Source organism: Phoxinus phoxinus (genome assembly GCF_949152265.1).
Source record: "Phoxinus phoxinus genome assembly, chromosome: 1".
Taxonomy (NCBI): domain Eukaryota; kingdom Metazoa; phylum Chordata; class Actinopteri; order Cypriniformes; family Leuciscidae; genus Phoxinus; species Phoxinus phoxinus.
In genome coordinates this window covers 41,943,633-41,961,516 of record NC_136876.1, presented here as the reverse complement: position 1 = coordinate 41,961,516, position 17,884 = coordinate 41,943,633, and the positions used below count along the sequence as shown (strand labels likewise).

Sequence of the window (17,884 nt, the reverse complement as noted above, 5' to 3'; positions counted from 1 at the left end):
CTACGACAACGCAGTACGAGAGTATCTCTCGTAAGAGAACTAATGCTCTTCTGATATTTTTTGAAAACGTGTTACAAGATTATTAACTTTATCAAAAGGTTTTCTGTAACACATGAGGTACATATACAAGTTTAATCTGTCATTATGTTCCTAGAGATCTGACTTTATCAGGAAGTCTCGAGGCTTTAACTCAGTCTGTGTCTTTAACCGTCTGTCATTATTGGGTCAGTATGAAGCTCAGTCAACTTCCTCTTGTGCTCTGTGAGTATTATTTCCTCTGTATATGTTTCAGAAGATGTTCATTGCTGTTATATTATGAATATTTGAACAGTTTCAAGTGATTTAGTGTTCTTGGACATTTTTTCTTTTTATGCTGCTCTCAGTTTCAAATCCAGCTCTAGTCCATGATCTATGAGTGAAAGACGAGCTTGAGAGAGGAAGTGAGCAGATAGTGTTTGTGAAAGAGAAATGCACTGTGTTGTGTTTGTTTGCTGTTCATTATGTATTAGATATACACTAGTTAGTATTCAGTAGATGTTCATTAGTATGCAGTTAGTAAGAATTTATGAGTTATTATTGTCACTGTTTTCAAAAAGGTTTTTACAGAACTTAAGTGTGTCCATTCGCGTCAGCATTTCCTGACACCCAATGACACACACGATATGTCCGTGTGATCATAGTTTTCAACAACATAAAGTAGAATAATTCATAACCTCATCACTGACCAAAGGTGATTATTTGATGTTAATATATTATATTCACTTTCAAAGTAAACAAGAATCGGCACACTGCCACTTCTGCTCCCAGTAATTTATTAAAATAAACAATGTTTCGACCCAAAGGGTCTTCGTGCAAGCAAGCAACAATCATAGAAAGGTACAATTTATATCAGTGTGAACCATCACACCTGACCTCATTAGTGAACTAATGACCCAATCATCCAATGCAATAACGACCTAATCAAACACAAATGTAATCACTAAAGCATAAAAAAACTGAAAAACAAACTACAGAAAAATACAGAAAGTAACCAACATGATAAAAAAAATACATATATAAATTATTCTAATCTTTGTTGTTGAAAACGTTATCACCTGATCATCTTTGTTTCTGGCTTCCTTTGCAACAAAATATGTGTTTTGGTGAAACCTGTTACAAAAACCACAAACTCATAAAAACAAGATAAGATGACTGCCCAACAAGGAAACATATGTTAACTTAACTTAAGATATATGGGTTGTTATAAGGTATATAACTCGGAAATTTAAAAATGGCACTTTATGACACAAAAGTCATCCTTCCAGGCCTCCGCTCCTCAGAGCTTAACCTGAATAGCAACTTTAAGTTGTAGACTCTCTGTGAGCCTCCTTAAGAAGCTGTCACTGAGCTTGGATCATAGTTAGGTCTTCACTCGATGTAGAGAGTCGTCATGCCGAGGTCTAGGTGAGAGTATGTCAGGTTGTAAGGCTCTCTGTGAAGCTCCTTGGCTCATTCTCTCATTATGAGAGTCATTGTACTGAGGTCTCTACTATCTGCAGAGCTTCGCGGGCCAGTTGGAATAAGTTGCTAGCTCTTCCTGAGCTTTCTTTGGCTACTGCGCTTTAGTTAGAGCGTTACTGGGACTTTTATTGAGGTTCTGCAGGGCTGTCTGAACAGAAGTTCTGAGTGTCAGTAGTTGATGTCTAGTAGGTATTAACTTAAAAAAATGAACAAGTAGGAAAGTAGTGAGTGAAGTCCTGTGTCACTAAACACCTGAGGCGTGCGTTTAAAGAGTTATATTATAATACAAAGTTGACCAGCTCCATCACACTGTAATAACTGTTAGGTTTTCCCGTTTTTGGCTGAGCTTCACTTTGGTGGGTTGCCAATGTATCCAATTTCTCAAATAATGCATAAAATAAGTAAGCTTGACGAGAGTTCTTGCAGTAAATTCCCCGGTGTTAAATTAACACCGCTCTGTGTTTATATGGGAACCACCTGCAGGGTGTTAAAAGTAACACTGAAGCAGTGTTAGAGTTAATTAGACAATTAAGTGTTTAATTGAGTGATGATCCTGATGATAACAAGCGCTGAAGAAAAGAGAAACACAAGAACTGCAACTGACTTCCAGACACAGCCTCAGATGAAATCAACTGAAGAGACATGAAATCTCTATTACAACCCAGTTTGACATTATTTCTGTCATCAGAAGTTATTTTTGAGAATAAACAGACTTTTAGATGTTGATCTTTTATTGAAAATATTTGGTCACCATTATGGGGTTTATTTTGTTTAGTTGGGCAGTTTGACTCTTTTTATTTATGATGTTAAATGTTGGTTTTGTAACAGTGTTTCCAAAAATACATAATTTGTTGCAAAGCAATCAATAAACACAGATGATCAGGTGATAATATGCATATTTCATCATCATAAATAACAACATTGCTTATTAACAGATTTTTACCATCAATACGTTTTTTTTTGCCAAAGATCAAAAATGCATAATTTTACTTTTTAAATACATTGCGAGAAAAGAAATCAACACACAGTAACATCATGAATCAGCTTATGAGTCTCAACAATGGTGACATGCTTCATGCTGCAATGCATGCTGGGACCCATTAGTTTTATAATATGGTGGTTCCCAGCATGCATTGCTGAATGAAGCATGTCACCGTTGTTGAGACTCATAAGCTGATTCTTGATGTCTTTGTGTGTCTAAAAATAATTTGCTCTACAGTGTATTTTGAAAATCATAATTCAGAATGTCTGATCTAGGTCAAGAAATTGTTGTTGGTGGAAAATACTATTAATAACAAATAACAATTTTTGCTCTGTTATGAGATTAGTGAATTGTTTGCCTTCTTGGTGGTAAAATAATTACATGATCATCTTTGTTTCTGGCTTCCTTTGTAACAAATTATGTGTTTTAGCAAACACTGTTACAAAGACCACAAACTTTATTTCCAATAAAACATCAACATCTACACCTCTATTAATTCTCAATAACTATTTTGTAATAAGTGAAGCGGGTAATGCTGGAATTGTTTAAATAATCCTCCTCTGCTGAGATCTTGAGAGTCGTCTTGTAATGTCGTCTTTTATATTCATTAATTTCATCAGTTGTAGTTCTTGTGTTTCTCTTTTCTTCCGTGATTCTGCTTGTTATCATAATGTGTCTTCAATGATCAATCATCACTCAATGAATCACTTAATTATCTCATTAACTCTAACACTGCTTCAGTGTTACTTTTAACACCCTGCTGGTGGTTCCCATGTAAACACAGAGCGGTGTTAAATTAAACATCGGGGAATTTACAGTGTGGAGAATAATTTGCTGAAGGTACAGAAGCACATTCTTCAGCGATGATGTTAGCCTGTCTTCAGAGAGTCTGAACCCAAATTTCTGTCTGTGGGACAGACCTTTATACCTAAATGAAGTTTTATGTAACAAAGTTCAGGAGGAGCATGTTCAGGTAATCAACCAATCAACTCAAGAGGAAGCTGGTATAAATAAATCTTTTCCTCACCTTCTGTCTCACGGCAAGTTTCTCAGCATCCCTCCACCACCCCATCACCTCACACTCGGCTGGGTCTACCCCTGTATAGGGGGAGTACTCTGGGTTCGGGCAAAATTCAGAGCTTGGAGCCCTCCACTGGACAGCAAGCCAAATACGCATAATATTAAATTTCATGTATGTGTGAACTCGTGAAAGCTAATTTACAAACAAAAGACATCACAGGGAAGACTAAGAGAAACACAGTCGGCCGCCTCATGGGAAGAACTCTGCAAATAAGTTCCCACAGAAACTCTCTCAGGATAACCAACGGATGAGTTTGATGATCTTTACTAGAAACATTGAAAAATGCACAATAATAATAATTATTATTATTCATTACATTTATATAGTGCTTTTTCTGAGACCTCAAAGCACTTTACATACAAGGGGGGAATCTCCTCAACCACCACCAATGTGCAGCATCACTTGGATGACAATCTTTCATGAGTTTTTTTTAACTTTTTTTTGTACTTTGTATTTTAGTGCTGATTTCAATCATCCACTCTGGACACACTGAAGGTGAGTGAATTTGATTAATACATTTCATCACAAATGTGTAATTTTGTTACAAACCAGGGGCTGGATTCATTATCATTCTTAAGAATAAAATTCTTCCTAAATGCTATTATCTTATTATTTTCTAACTTAAGATGTTTTTATAGTTTTCTTCCTTGAGAATGTTCTTAAAAATCATCCTAAATAACTAATTGATAACTTCCAACCTGTCTTAAATCCCCGAAAGAACATTCTAACGAACTTATCTAAGATCTTTCTTAACTTCTTTCTAAAGAAGATTTTCATGAATCCAGCCCCAGTGAAAAGAGTGTCATGATTATAAACACAGCTTTTTAAACAAGTTAAATGATGTTGTGACTTCTAGTAACACCACACACAGCAAAAACTCCAGTGCACAGACAGTTCTGGTGTGACAACAACAAACAAACAAAAAACACCAAAACATTTACTCACAAAAATGACAATTTCTGTAATATTACTATTAATATAACATGGATTAAATTTGTTAAAGAATATAGCAACAGAGTATCTTTTGAAATTTACTACAGGCACCATAAAAACTGAACAGATTTAATAAAAAAATTAATAAAAGTCTTTTAAACTACAATAACAATTCTCAACACTTGTGTAGATGTCGGTGGTGTGACCCTGCTTTGAGCTCTGACTAAATGATGTGGGTTTGAACATAGGGTGATCTTTGAGTGAATGTTCACCTTGTTTGTTCCTATAATTGTTGCCAGCAGCTTTATTACATCGTCTGTGAAATCAAAATGCATGCTAATGATTTACCAATGAGAGAAAACATCACATCTCCTGTTCCCACTGACATTATATTGACAGATCTTCCCAGACCAACTCTGACTGTTGAGCCACAGAGTTCAGTGTTCACAGTTTATCTGAGATGTTCGCTGGATCAGACACTGGGTGGATGGGAGTTTCTCTGGAGTAAAGACTCAAACACTGAACATACTGACGCTGCAACTAAAGCATTCGATCGTGTCTCTGATGGAGGAGAGTACAGATGCAGAGCACGAAGAGGACAACGTTACACAGATTACAGTGAACCAGTAACAGTGACAATACATGGCAAGTATTTTCTCTCACTTTATGACCTGCTCTGAGAAAGTACTCACAATAATTTCATAAGACACTTAATATGTGACTATGACAGATATAGAGAACAACACTTCAGTATAACCTGATTTAACATGTTTTATGGTCATTGTAATTTTGCCAATTAAGACCTAACCATAAATTATCTCTAAAATCAGAGGGAAATGAAAGGTGAATAACACTGATGTAGAAGCACTGAACTCTTAAACTTGACATACACTCTAAACTTGTCCCTCAAATCTGATTGGTTGATCAGGATGTTGTTCCAGGATCAATAAAGATGTTTATCCATGAATGTTGTACTTGATGAAATCACTGTTGGTCAATCAAGTAACTGTTCCTAGAGGAAAAAAATAGCACATTATATTATTTTAATTAATTAAATTAATCATCACATTATTTTCATTGTTTATTGTTGTCGTTGTGCAGAAAGACCAAAACCCAGAGTGACCATTAAACCTGATCAACATGTATTCAGTGGAGAGAGAGTCACTCTCAGATGTGACATTGATGCTGACGGAGTCTCAAGCTGGAAGTACAACTGGTATAAAGGACGTACATTCATGGTTTCCAGTAAACAGGAACACACAGTTTATGTGACTGAGTCTTACACAGGGAAATACTCCTGTCATGTAACAGAGACTGAAGGATCAGGCGTTTCACAACACAGTGATGAAGTTACACTGACAGTATCGGGTGAGTTGGATCATCTCTTCATAAACACACACAAGTTTAACATGTTATTAATGAGTGATGTCTCTATTTCAGGGGAAGCCCAGACAGTGTTAAGTGTTTCTCCTCAGACGTGGTTGACTGAAGGAGATCCAGTGACTCTGAACTGTGCGGTGAACGGCTCTTCTACAGGCTGGATGTTCAGCTGGTTCACCGTCTTCTCAAGTATTATAATGTCCTCCATGTGATAACATTTACTGGTTTTATCAAAAACATTATTAGAGATAAATACCTTTAGTGATCATCTGCATATTCTCAGTTAACACAGACTACAGTGTTCGCTATGAGCCGGTCTCAGACAGCAGAAGAGGAGCTGGAGGAAAACACACTGTCAGTTCTGCTGATCTAAAACACACTGGAGTTTATGTGTGCAGAGCAGAGAGAGGAAACCCAGCCTATAAAACATGGTACAGCAACACACAACCACTGTGGGTCACTGGTGAGTTCACTTAGTTTAAATTATTGCTTCATCTTTAATGAAGACTATTTTAAAACGATATCTGTACTGGTCTTGTCAGGTGTTTCTCCTCCAGTGTCTCTGATCATCCGTCCCAACAGAACTCAACACTTCACATCTGTCTCTCTCTCTCTGAGCTGTGAAGACCAGAGTAACTCTGATGGATGGACAGTGAGAAGATACACAGAGAGATGGAGGGGGCCGGAAGATTGTTCATCATTTTACGGGGGATCACAAACAGGATCTACATGTACAATCAACTCCACCATCACATCAGCCACTGGAGTTTACTGGTGTCAGTCTGAATCTGGAGAGGAATATCATCCTGTTAATATCACTGTACACTGTGAGTCTGTATTTCTGTATTTATTGAGTTTACAGTAAGCAACCGGCCAGAACATCATAGCAATACACTAAAACACTCAGAAAAAGGTGTGCAGTGGAAAATAAAAAAGGTCTGTTTTTTATTTTGTCTGGTTTCTATTATGTTTCCATGTTGTTCATGTATTGCATGTTTCCTCTATTTCTGTAGATGGTGTGATTCTGGAGAGTCCTGTACATCCTGTGACTGAAGGAGAGACTCTGACTCTACGCTGTTTATATAAACATGAATCCCCATCAATCCTCAAAGCTGATTTCTATAAAGATGGATCACTCGTCCAGAATCAAACTACAGAGATGATCATCCCGACTGTCTCAAAGTCACATGAGGGTTTCTACAACTGCAAACACACAGAGAGAGGAGAGTCGCCCAAGAGCTGGATCTCAGTCAGAGTTGAGAGTAAGAACTAAACACTGTTGAAATATACCCGTACAATTTACATAGATATAAAAACATATGCATCTCTGTTTCTCCAGCCACAAGATCTGTTGGTCTCAATTCTGTGATAATTGGAGTGACTGCAGGACTGACTGTTGCATTTTTGATCATTGTCGTCTTGGTCCTGCTTTGGCGCTGCAGAAACAACAAAGGTTCATCATCTGACATATTAAGATTCAGTGACAGACTTGTAGACACTCGCTCTGTTTCTAACTACTGTATGTTAGACTCGCTCATCTTGTGAAATCTTTCATCAGTCTAAGCTGGTTTTCTGGTCTTAGCTGGTCTCCCAACCCGGTAAAGCATGCTTGGTTTTTAGGCAGTTTTCAGCTTAAATTAAGTGTGTTACTTCAATACTGAAAAGTGTTGATAAAAAAACAATTTGGTAATCTATATAGAAATCATTGAAACTCATTGAAACAGTGAGTCCTCCATCTTGTCCATCTAGTTGTTTGATACAGAGTTACTACATATTTAAAGCTGCTTTAATGTCTTGCAACACAACCATAATGTGATAAATAAATATAAGCATGTCACTAAACATCTTGTCTTTCTCAAACATGCCTATACATGAAAGAGATTAAAACCTTAAATTAAAAAAAGAGATTAAAAATAGTGTAGGCCCAACCGGCCCACATCTGGCACGTGTGGAATCCAGATGTACCAGATGTGGGCCGGATCTGGGCCGACATGTTGCTGTCTGAGAAAGTCAGTTTTTACACAAATATTTTATGTTTGACCAGGTGTAAGATCTGAGTCTCGCTCTACTGTCAGTCAACCGCAGAACATCAGTCAGCAGTCAGAGCAGAACCAGAGTGAAGCCAGGCACAAGACACTGTCTGGTCAGTCTTTATCCATTAATATATATCCATAAATATTCACAAGCTGAGATGAAAGACACTTAGGAATAACTTTTAACTAAGAGGACGTATTTCAAAACTAGATCATATTTCACTCTTCTAAATTTTTACATTATGTTTTCATATATTTCAATTTGATGTAATTTGGTTTTATTTTATCAAAAACTGCATAGCAAAATATATCTATTTTCTGTCATTATAATGTTAATAGCACATGAAATATTATGCCTAGTGCTTTATTTATTTTTAATTTATGTCAATATGACATCAATATTTTTCTGTGGAATTAAATTCATAAGATGCATGACAAAAATATTTTAAAAATGTATGTAAAACACAATTAATTCATTAAAATTTGTGTATTCATTTATTACAGGAACTGCAAATGTTTATGACTCCATTGATACAACGAATAATGAAGAAATAAGCACAGGTAACTGAGGATGTTACTTAAGTTATTGCATGTCATTATTATGAGTTCAGTAGTTCTTTTCTAAATAAATTAAAAATCAAATCCATTTTTATTACTGTTATATTTGCAAATTATGTTAAACCATGTCTTATTTCACTCTCTATAGATGGTGTAATTGGGCCGACTGAGATCACATATGCTGAGATTGAACTCAAATCTACAAAGACACAGAAGAAAAAGAAAGAGAACAAAGGTAAACTGAAACGTACTCGGTTAACCTCGGTTCTCTCTAGAGAGAGGAACGAGTACTGCGTTGTCGTAGCAACGCATTGGGGAAAATCCTTTTCCACGAGAATACTGAAGCAAAAAATTATCCTTAATTTTGTATCTATGTAAAACGCTTTGCCACAGCATACAGACCTAGGCGAGACAGCTCGCGCGCCTATTGGCTGCTGTGCGGCAAAAGCTTAAGCCAATCGAGCGAGCCCTTGAGTGACGTCACACCCAATGAGGGCACTTCGCGCCCTCCCGCGTCACGTCCCGCCGAAACGGGCGTGGCTTAGGGCTATATATTTCGCTCATAGGCTTATGAACTCTGATTTTTAACAGCGAAACAACCAGAGCGCATACACGGCAGGAAACGCAGTACTCGTTCCTCTCTCTAGAGAGAACCGAGGTTACGTTAGTAACCGAGTACGTTCTCTTACGAGAGATACTCTCGTACTGCGTTGTCGTAGCAACGCATTGGGGAACACCCTGTAAGACGCCGTGTGTGCAGTGATCCGACACCATAGACCCAGAGCACTGAGCTGGGGTTCATATAGTACATAATCACCTGTAGGACTCACAGAGAATCCTGAAAGAGGTGGGCTCTAACCACCATCTCTCACAAAAATGACTGCCTTAGCAGATCAGCATAGAATTGACTGCGCTTAGCAGATCAGTACAGAATATACTGCGCATAGCAGATCAGTACAGAATTAACTGCGCTTAGCAGTTTCAGCATAATAATGCCATAATAGACGACTGAAAAGTCAGTCTAACAAATACGGTTATTTAAACCGATAATATCTTGGCCTGTAAGGCGGGTACCTCGAGGTTATAAAACCTGATAAATGTAGACGGTGAGGCCCAGTCTGCCGCCATACAAATATCCTGTAAGGCAATCCCACTCGACCAAGCCCACGAAGAAGCCATACTTCTCGTGGAGTGCGCCCTAACACCCAAAGGGCACTGAATGCCTTTGGATGCGTACGCTAGAGCTATAGCGTCCACTATCCATCTGGATAGGCTCTGTTTCGAAGTGGCCAGTCCCTTGAGACGCCCACTAAACGAAACGAAAAGCTGCTCTGTCTGCCTGAAAGCAGACGAGCGCGACACGTAAGCTCTCAATGCCCTCACTGGGCAGATTAAGTTTTCGTCCATATTATCCCCGATGACCGGAAGGGCAGACAGGGAAATAACCTGCGCCCTAAACGGTGTGTTTAGGGATTTTGGAACGTAACCATGCTTAGGTTTGAGCACGACTCTGGAGTCATTAAGCCCAAATTCCATGCACGACGCGCTCACTGAGAGCGCGTGTAAGTCCCCAACGCGCTTCACTGAAGCGAGAGCCAGGAGAAACACTGTCTTGAGCGACAAGTGTTTCATATCAATCTCCTGAAGAGGCTCGAAAGGAGGACCCTTCATGGCGTCCAGCACCGTGGAAAGGTCCCAAATGGGAACTGTGGGAGGTCTGGGTGGATTAAGTCTCCTAGCTCCTTTAAGGAACCGAATGACTAAATCGTTCCTTCCTATGGACTGGCCGTGTGCGGTTTCAGAGAAAGCCGCTATAGCCGCCACATATACCTTGAGTGTGGAAGGGGATCTACCGCTATCCAACATCTCTTGTAAGAAGGACAAAACCTCTGTCACTCCGCAGTCTGGGGGTGACACGCCGCGAGACGTGCACCAGCCAGAAAAAACAGACCATTTAGACGCATAGAGCCGTCTTGTAGACGGAGCTCTAGCTTGTGTGATCGTGTTTAACACTCCCTGAGGGAGGTCAGCGGATACCCGTTGATGGCCCACACATGAAGGGACCATAGCTCCGGGTGAGGATGCCAAATCGAGCCACTCGCTTGAGAGAGGAGATCTCTCCTCAGAGGCACTGGCCACGGGGCGGTGCTGGCTAACTGCATCACAGCTGGGAACCAGGGTTGATTCGACCAGAGCGGCGCTACTAGCAGCACTGAGCATCCTTCCTCCCTGATCCTCTCCACCACCTGGGTCAGGAGGGAGACAGGGGGAAAAGCATATAGGGGGCGGCGTGGCCACTGATGAGCCAGCGCGTCCTTGCTTTTCGAGAAAAATTCTAGACAGTGAGCGTTCTCTGGGGACGCAAAGAGGTCCACTTCCGCTCTGCCGAATTTCTTCCACAACAGTTGTACTGTGTGTGGGTGTAATGACCATTCTCCTGCCGGAACGCGGTTCCTGGACAGTACGTCTGGTCCAACATTCAGGTGCCCTGGCACGTGCGCCGCCCTTAGTGAAAGGAGGTTGCAGCGCGCCCATATCAGAAGGCGTTTGGTCAGCCTGTATAACGACAGGGACCTGAGGCCGCCCTGGCGATTTATGTATGACACCACTGACATGTTGTCTGAACGTATCAGTACATGGCAGCCCATAATCAGGGGACGAAAGCGAGTGAGCGCTTTGCACACCGCTAACATCTCGAGGCAGTTTATGTGGAAGAGCTTCTCTCGCTCTGACCAAAGGCCAAACAGCGGTCTGCCCTCGAGCAGCGCTCCCCATCCTGCGTTGGATGCGTCCGTAGACACCACCCTCAGACTCGAGGAAGTCCCTAGGCTTACACCTGACAGGTACCAGTCTTTTGACCTCCATGGTTTCAAAGCTGCAACGCACGCTTGATTGACCTTGAGGCGAAGCCGACCGGTGGCCCATGCTTTGCATGGCACCCTCCCTTTGAGCCATATCTGCAGCGGGCGCATGCGCAGCAGACCCAGCTGCAGTACTGCAGATGCTGAGGCCATCAGACCTAGCATTTTCTGAAAGCTCTTTAGAGGGAGAACAGCGCCGCAGCGAAATGAGCTGACTGTGCGCTGGATGCGCAGCGCGCGCTGTTGTGACAGCTGCGCTGTCATCGACAGCGAGTTCAGTTCCAGTCCCAGAAAAGAAACATTCTGACTGGGGGACAGCGAACTCTTTTCCCAGTTTACTGTGAGACCGAGACTCTCGAGATGACTCAGCAGCAGGGCCCTGTGCGCCACTATCTCTGAACGAGATTGGGCTAGAATGAGCCAATCGTCCAAATAGTTCAGCACTCGAACACCCTGCAGTTTGAGGGGAGCGAGTGCTGCGTCCATGCACTTCGTAAATGTACGGGGTGCTAGAGACAAGCCGAACGGCAGGACTTTGTACTGGTATGCCTGGCCCTCGAAGGCGAATCTCAAAAATCGCCTGTGACGTGACGCAATCTGTATTTGAAAATACGCGTCCTTTAGATCTACTGACACGAACCAGTCTCCTTGGCGAACGTGTGCGAGGATTTTTCTGGTCGTTAGCATTCTGAACTGGCGTTTCACAAGCGCTCTGTTCAGTTGCCTCAGATCTAGTATGGGTCTGAGACCCCCGTCTTTCTTGGGTACCAGGAAGTATCTGCTGTAAAGCCCCCCTTCGCTCTGAGCCTGAGATAAAGGTTCGATAGCCCTTTTCCTCAGAAGTTTCTGAATTTCGGCTCGAAGTAGATGTGCTACATTCGAATCTACCGAAGTCTCGACGCGCGCCGCGTGGCGGCGAGGGCGTCTGCGAAACTGTAGCGAATAGCCTTCTTTTATGATGTTTATCACCCATTTTGAAACCCCGGGAAGCTTTTCCCATGCATCTGCACGTGTAGCTAGGGGCTGAGTGAAAAGCGCGCTCTGATCGACTCGCGATACAGCGGCTTTCGTGAGCTGCGACATTTGCAATGTCTCGCTCGCAACATCTGAGGCCGGGGCCGCGCTTATGAAAGCGGGCAGAATGTCCGCGCTCGACCCCTCGACAGCCTTCAGGCGGGAGAGGGAGGGCTGGACGGGTTCCGTAGGAACCCTGATGCTTGTGTGGGAACGCGGGCACGGGGGACCGGGCACGTTTACCACCTTTATAGCATCGCTCGCCGGAGCAGAGCGCCTGCACGCAGGTTTCGTTTTTACAGAAACCGTGCGATGAGCAGGAGGTAGCATTAGTGGGCACTGGGTAGTGGGCACGTGTGCTACTTTTAACGCGCAATCGAACTGAGTCGATTTTATGTGCGCGGGCCCTGTGTGTGGGGCCGTGTTTGTGTGTAGGGATGTGCACATTACAGCGGGCAGATTTACTACACAAGAAACACCATCGGCCGTGGCCGGGACACCAGAAAATGCACTTTTTAATGGATTTATCTGGGTAGCCGTGAAAACGGCTGTTGTGTGCAGGCAAGCGGCCAGTGAGACACGCCTGTTGGCTGCAATGATCGCAGGTACAGTCGCTTCGCTTGGGACTGCACGAGCGGTGAGCTTCGGTGAGGGTCCGGCCGCAGCGGGACTTGAACACCGACGCTTCCCTAGCAGTGCTAGGATGTCTTCGGGGGCTCTGGCTTCAACGCTACCTTCTGTCGCGGGCCACGCGGCGCGGGGCGGCGACCGGCAGAGCGAGAGCGCGGTCTCGAGCTCTGGGTCTGGCGGCGTTGAGATGAGGAGCTGGGCGGCGGTCTCGGCTGTGAGCTCTGAGCGGGCGGTTTCGCACGGCCTGCTGCAGAGCTGGAGCGCTTCGGCAGGAAGTGCTTCATAGCCTGGGTCGCCTTCTGCACCTCCGCATACCTGTCGGTGAAGTCCTTCACCGAAGTCCCGAAGAGGCCAGCAGGGGAGAGCGGGGCGTCGAGGAACGTGGTCCGTTCTGCTTCTGGCATGTCTGAGAGCGTTAACCAGAGGTGCCTCTCAGACACGGTGATCACCGCCATACTGCGTCCGATGGCTTGGGCTGCAGACTTCGAAGCACGAAGAGCCAGGTCTGTAGCGCTTCTCAGGTCCGCCACGCAGATCGCATCGGGTCCGTTCTCGTCCAGCTTGCGGAGGAGATCGGCCTGGAAGATCTGCAGCGTCGCCATGGAGTGCAGCGCTGACGCGGCCTGTCCGTTGGCGGCATAAGCGCGACGGAGCAGGGATGACGTCGTGCGGCAAGCCTTTGAAGGCAGCGCCATCTTAGCCCGCCGTCCAGCGGAGGGTGGGCATAAGTGGGCCGCGATAGGCTCTTCGACCGGCGGGAGGGAAAGGTAACCTCTGTTCTTAGCGTCGTCGACCTCGGAGAACGCTAGAGAAACAGATGACCTCGTCCTCGTAGAATACGGGGAAGTCCAAGCTCTCGCGACCTCCTCGTGAAGCTCAGGAAGGAAGGGGGCGGGCTTTGAGACAGGCGTCGACTTCTCCCCGGGCAGAAAATAGCCATCCAGCCGGTTTTTAGCGGGCTGCTCGGGCGAAACCCACTCAAGGCCAAGGCTCGCCGTGGCTTGAGTGAGAACGCGCATGAGCTCCGCCTCGATGCTCGCTCTCTTTCCTTTTGGCGTGGGGGCAGGGGGCGCGAGATCCGCAGAGCTCGCCCAATCCTAACTGCCGGAAGCCAAAACCGAGCACGAGTCCTCGTCCCTCAGCATGACGTCGATGTCGATGTCATCGATGTCGTCGACGGAAGCGGCGGCAATCTGCGGTCGCTGTCCGTCGGGTATCGACGCTGAGGAAGCCGGAGACACAGTTCGCGGGCGCGCCGGCGAACTTGGGTGGCTTGCCGGAGGTTCTGGGTTCCGCTGTGCACGGCGCTTTTTACGGCGCGGCACAACAGCGGAGAACACGGGCTCCTGGAACGACGCCAGGCGAGTCCGCAGAGTCGCCAAAGGCAGAAGTTCACAGTGATGGCAGCCGCCATCCGCAAGAGCGATAGCCGCGTGTTCCTCGCACAGGCAGGAAGCGCAAATCACGTGGCGGTCCCCGTCGCTGAGCGTGGTCCGTTTGCACGAACCGCAAAGAGGCATCTTGAGAAGACGCCGCTTTGAGATACAAACAGAGTATTAAACAAGTGTGAGTCGCGCCGGCGACCTCACACACACTCAATAAGTGAAAGGATATATAGGCGCCGGAACGCGCAGCTGGAAGGCGACGAAGGCGGCGGTGCCAGCAGCTTGTCGTGACTTCTCCCGCTGAGGTGCTCTCTCGACGGCGCAGCTTCTTCACTCGGATCAGCGATGAGTTGTCCTCGCTGAAGGATAAAAAATCAGAGTTCATAAGCCTATGAGCGAAATATATAGCCCTAAGCCACGCCCGTTTCGGCGGGACGTGACGCGGGAGGGCGAGAAGTGCCCTCATTGGGTGTGACGTCACTCAAGGGCTCGCTCGATTGGCTTAAGCTTTTGCCGCACAGCAGCCAATAGGCGCGCGAGCTGTCTCGCCTAGGTCTGTATGCTGTGGCAAAGCGTTTTACATAGATACAAAATTAAGGATAATTTTTTGCTTCAGTATTCTCGTGGAAAAGGATTTTCCCCAATGCGTTGCTACGACAACGCAGTACGAGAGTATCTCTCGTAAGAGAACAAAAGTTTCCGCTCTTATGATTTTATGATCATGACAGTGTTTCGGCTGTGCACTGTGAAACTGATCTGATCCAAAAAGCTCATTGTATGCAAATTAGTTATTTTGAGGTAATTTGGTCTTCTACTCATTTTGAAATAAAAATATCCTCTCTGTAAAAATATTGAGAACGCCTGAATAATATATATGTATATATTGTATATGTATGTATTTATGCCATATTTCACATCACTGTTGGATGTACAGTAAGCACATATTAACTGTTGGCATCTTCTAGGCAATAACAGTGAGAGTTGCGACATTTACTCTAAACTGAAGCTGTAAACAGATCAAGGTGAGTGTCAAAAAGCATCACAACTAGCTACTGAAAACTTCATAATATATGCATTATTGAGAATCTAAGAATGAAATGATATACTGTATAAAAGATTTTGAATTCATTGATACTTATTTTCAGGTGCTGGATCTCGTGATGATAAATGCCGGAGGAGAAACTTTCAATCCCAGGATGCGGATGAGTTTACTGTAGGGTGAGAAGTGAATGGATCATCAGGACAATAGATTTAACAGAACATTTTACATTTGTGTATATTAGTTTAGCATTTGAGAACTGAGGGAGCAGAATATTAGTTTAAGGCAGTTTTATTGTTGAGTAAGTGACCAAGTTTACTTCTTCTGCTTTTTTTTCCTGTCTTCTTGATTTAAAATGTATCTGTACAGGTTCCTGTGGTCATGGAAATATCACCGAATGTTATTGTGATTTCCAGGTCTGGAAAAGTTGTCAAAAAATAAAATAAAAAATAGCCTATATATATATATATGTATGTGTATAGTGAAACTACTTTTCTTTTCTAGCTACAGTATGCTTAAAATATTCGATTGGCTAGAAATAACTTCTTAACTAAATCCTTATCCAGCAATCACAAACAAATGAATGGAAGAAGAAAAGAAAAAAAAAAACATTGTAAAGCCATAGAAATACAATGGTCAAAAGGTTATAGCTTGCTTGTTTGACTTAGGCTATTTATGTTTAAAAAAAGAAAAAGAAAAAAAGAAGTTGTTTGGAGTGTATTAGACATTTTCTCTCAGTTTCATGTTTATGTTCAAAGGTTTTGGGCCAGTGAGAATTTAATACTTGTATTCAGCAAGGACACAATAATCAAAAGGGACATTTGTGTTAAAAAAGATTTCTATTTCAAATAAAGTGTACTTTCTGTTTCTCAAAAACATCCTGATGTCCTCAAGAATATTAAGCACCAACAGTTTTCAAAATGTTTCTCAAATCCGCATATCAGAATAATTTCTGGAGGATCATGTGACACTGAAAGTACCAAGATACTTGATGATGCTTTCAATAAAACATATAAAAGGAGTCTTCAGTGTCACATGATAGCCTATGAGATTGTCAAAAAACATTTGGTAACTGAACAGAATGGTAAGAACATGTTACAATGTTTACACAATGACTGATGTGTTTATTAAGGCTGGATATTGACACACGCATTTCACGATTCGATTCATAAGCTTGCAATTCGATTCTGATCTTGATTCAATTTCGACTCAATATCGGTTCATCTGGATTGGAGTGTCAGTGTCCCGCAGAATTCAGCTCCAACCCTGATCAAAACAAGCTTATCAATGTCTTCAGGGTCACTAAGGCTACAGGTGAGAGTTTGATCAGGGTCTGAGATAAACTCTGCAGGACCGACGTTACCCATCCCTGTAAACTACAGGGAATCCTGTCAGCTGTTACTTTAAAGGTTGAATTAACAGCGGATGTGTATAGGCTACAATTATTGTAATATAAGGTAGTTTTTATAATACAAAATGAGATCATATATTGAGTGAATGCTCTCTGCACATAGTACACTGTTAGCCCTTACTGTAGAAAAAGCCCACATTCTTACAATATCATACCATTTTCCATTAAAACAGTAATATACAGGAATATACCTACAGGAATATACTGTGAATTAACAGCGCTCAAAGTCGACACTCAGAGGCTGTTTTCCCAATCACACCATATACACTCATTCACTATTCCCTACACTAGTTCACTAATATAGTCCACTTGACTGAGTGAATGAAAAGAAGTGAGTGAATTGAGACACTGATGAACACCTGATAAGCAGAATCACTGAAGAACAGAGAAACAAGAACAGAAAAAAGAGAAACACAAGAACTACAACTGACTTCCAGCCACACTGAGTGTGAAACCAGTTTAACATTATTTATTTCAAGTTCTTGTTGAGAATGAACAGGGATTTAGTTAATAATAAAGTTTGTTGTCACCATGATGGAGATCCGTATTTGCTTTAGTTGGTCTCTTGTACCTTGACTTCAAAACTTCTTTCATTCTTCTCTCTCTGGCTGTTGTAACATTGAGTTTATAAAGCACATTTGTTACAGCAAGAAAAAGTCAACGGGAAGTTGATCAGGAGTTTTTGGTTTTGTGATTTCAAAATTATACATGATTTATTACTTTTTTAATTTATGTGAGCTGTGAATTTCTGGTTTAATACCATATATCTGATAATCTACAACATGAAATACAGCAATATTTCTGTAATCAGGTCAACTGAAAATTTTTGAAATCATATAGTGCATTAAAATTGAATTAACTCCTGCTTGACTCTGACACACACAGACATCAACAATCATCATATGAATCTCAACAATGGTGATGATCAGAAGTTTCATGTCGCAATGCATGCTGGGTACCAGGATAGTATAAAACTCCCAGCATGCTCTGCTGCATGAATAATACACAGCAAAATCCCCAGAGTTAAATTAACTCTGCTCAGATAACATTTGGTCCCTCTCTAAAGAGAGTTAAAAT

General features: G+C 42.8%; 1 protein-coding gene and 1 long non-coding RNA gene across 2 annotated transcripts in view; both read left to right on the top strand.

Annotated features, from left to right (window-relative positions):
- LOC306996046 overlaps positions 1 to 17,884 on the top strand; it is a 404,126-nt gene that overhangs the window by 339,417 nt on the left and 46,825 nt on the right. The gene's annotated exons all lie outside the window — the stretch shown is intronic.
- On the top strand, positions 220 to 16,249 carry LOC306995997 (Fc receptor-like protein 5). Its single transcript, XM_079608079.1, has 14 exons — positions 220 to 261; positions 4,023 to 4,058; positions 4,896 to 5,141; positions 5,598 to 5,864; positions 5,937 to 6,065; positions 6,160 to 6,339; positions 6,419 to 6,703; positions 6,890 to 7,138; positions 7,216 to 7,329; positions 7,921 to 8,019; positions 8,414 to 8,470; positions 8,616 to 8,702; positions 15,323 to 15,379; positions 15,503 to 16,249. Exons 1-13 carry the CDS (start codon positions 231 to 233, stop codon positions 15,367 to 15,369), a joined length of 1,827 nt encoding a protein of 608 aa, XP_079464205.1. The 5' UTR covers positions 220 to 230; the 3' UTR covers positions 15,370 to 15,379; positions 15,503 to 16,249.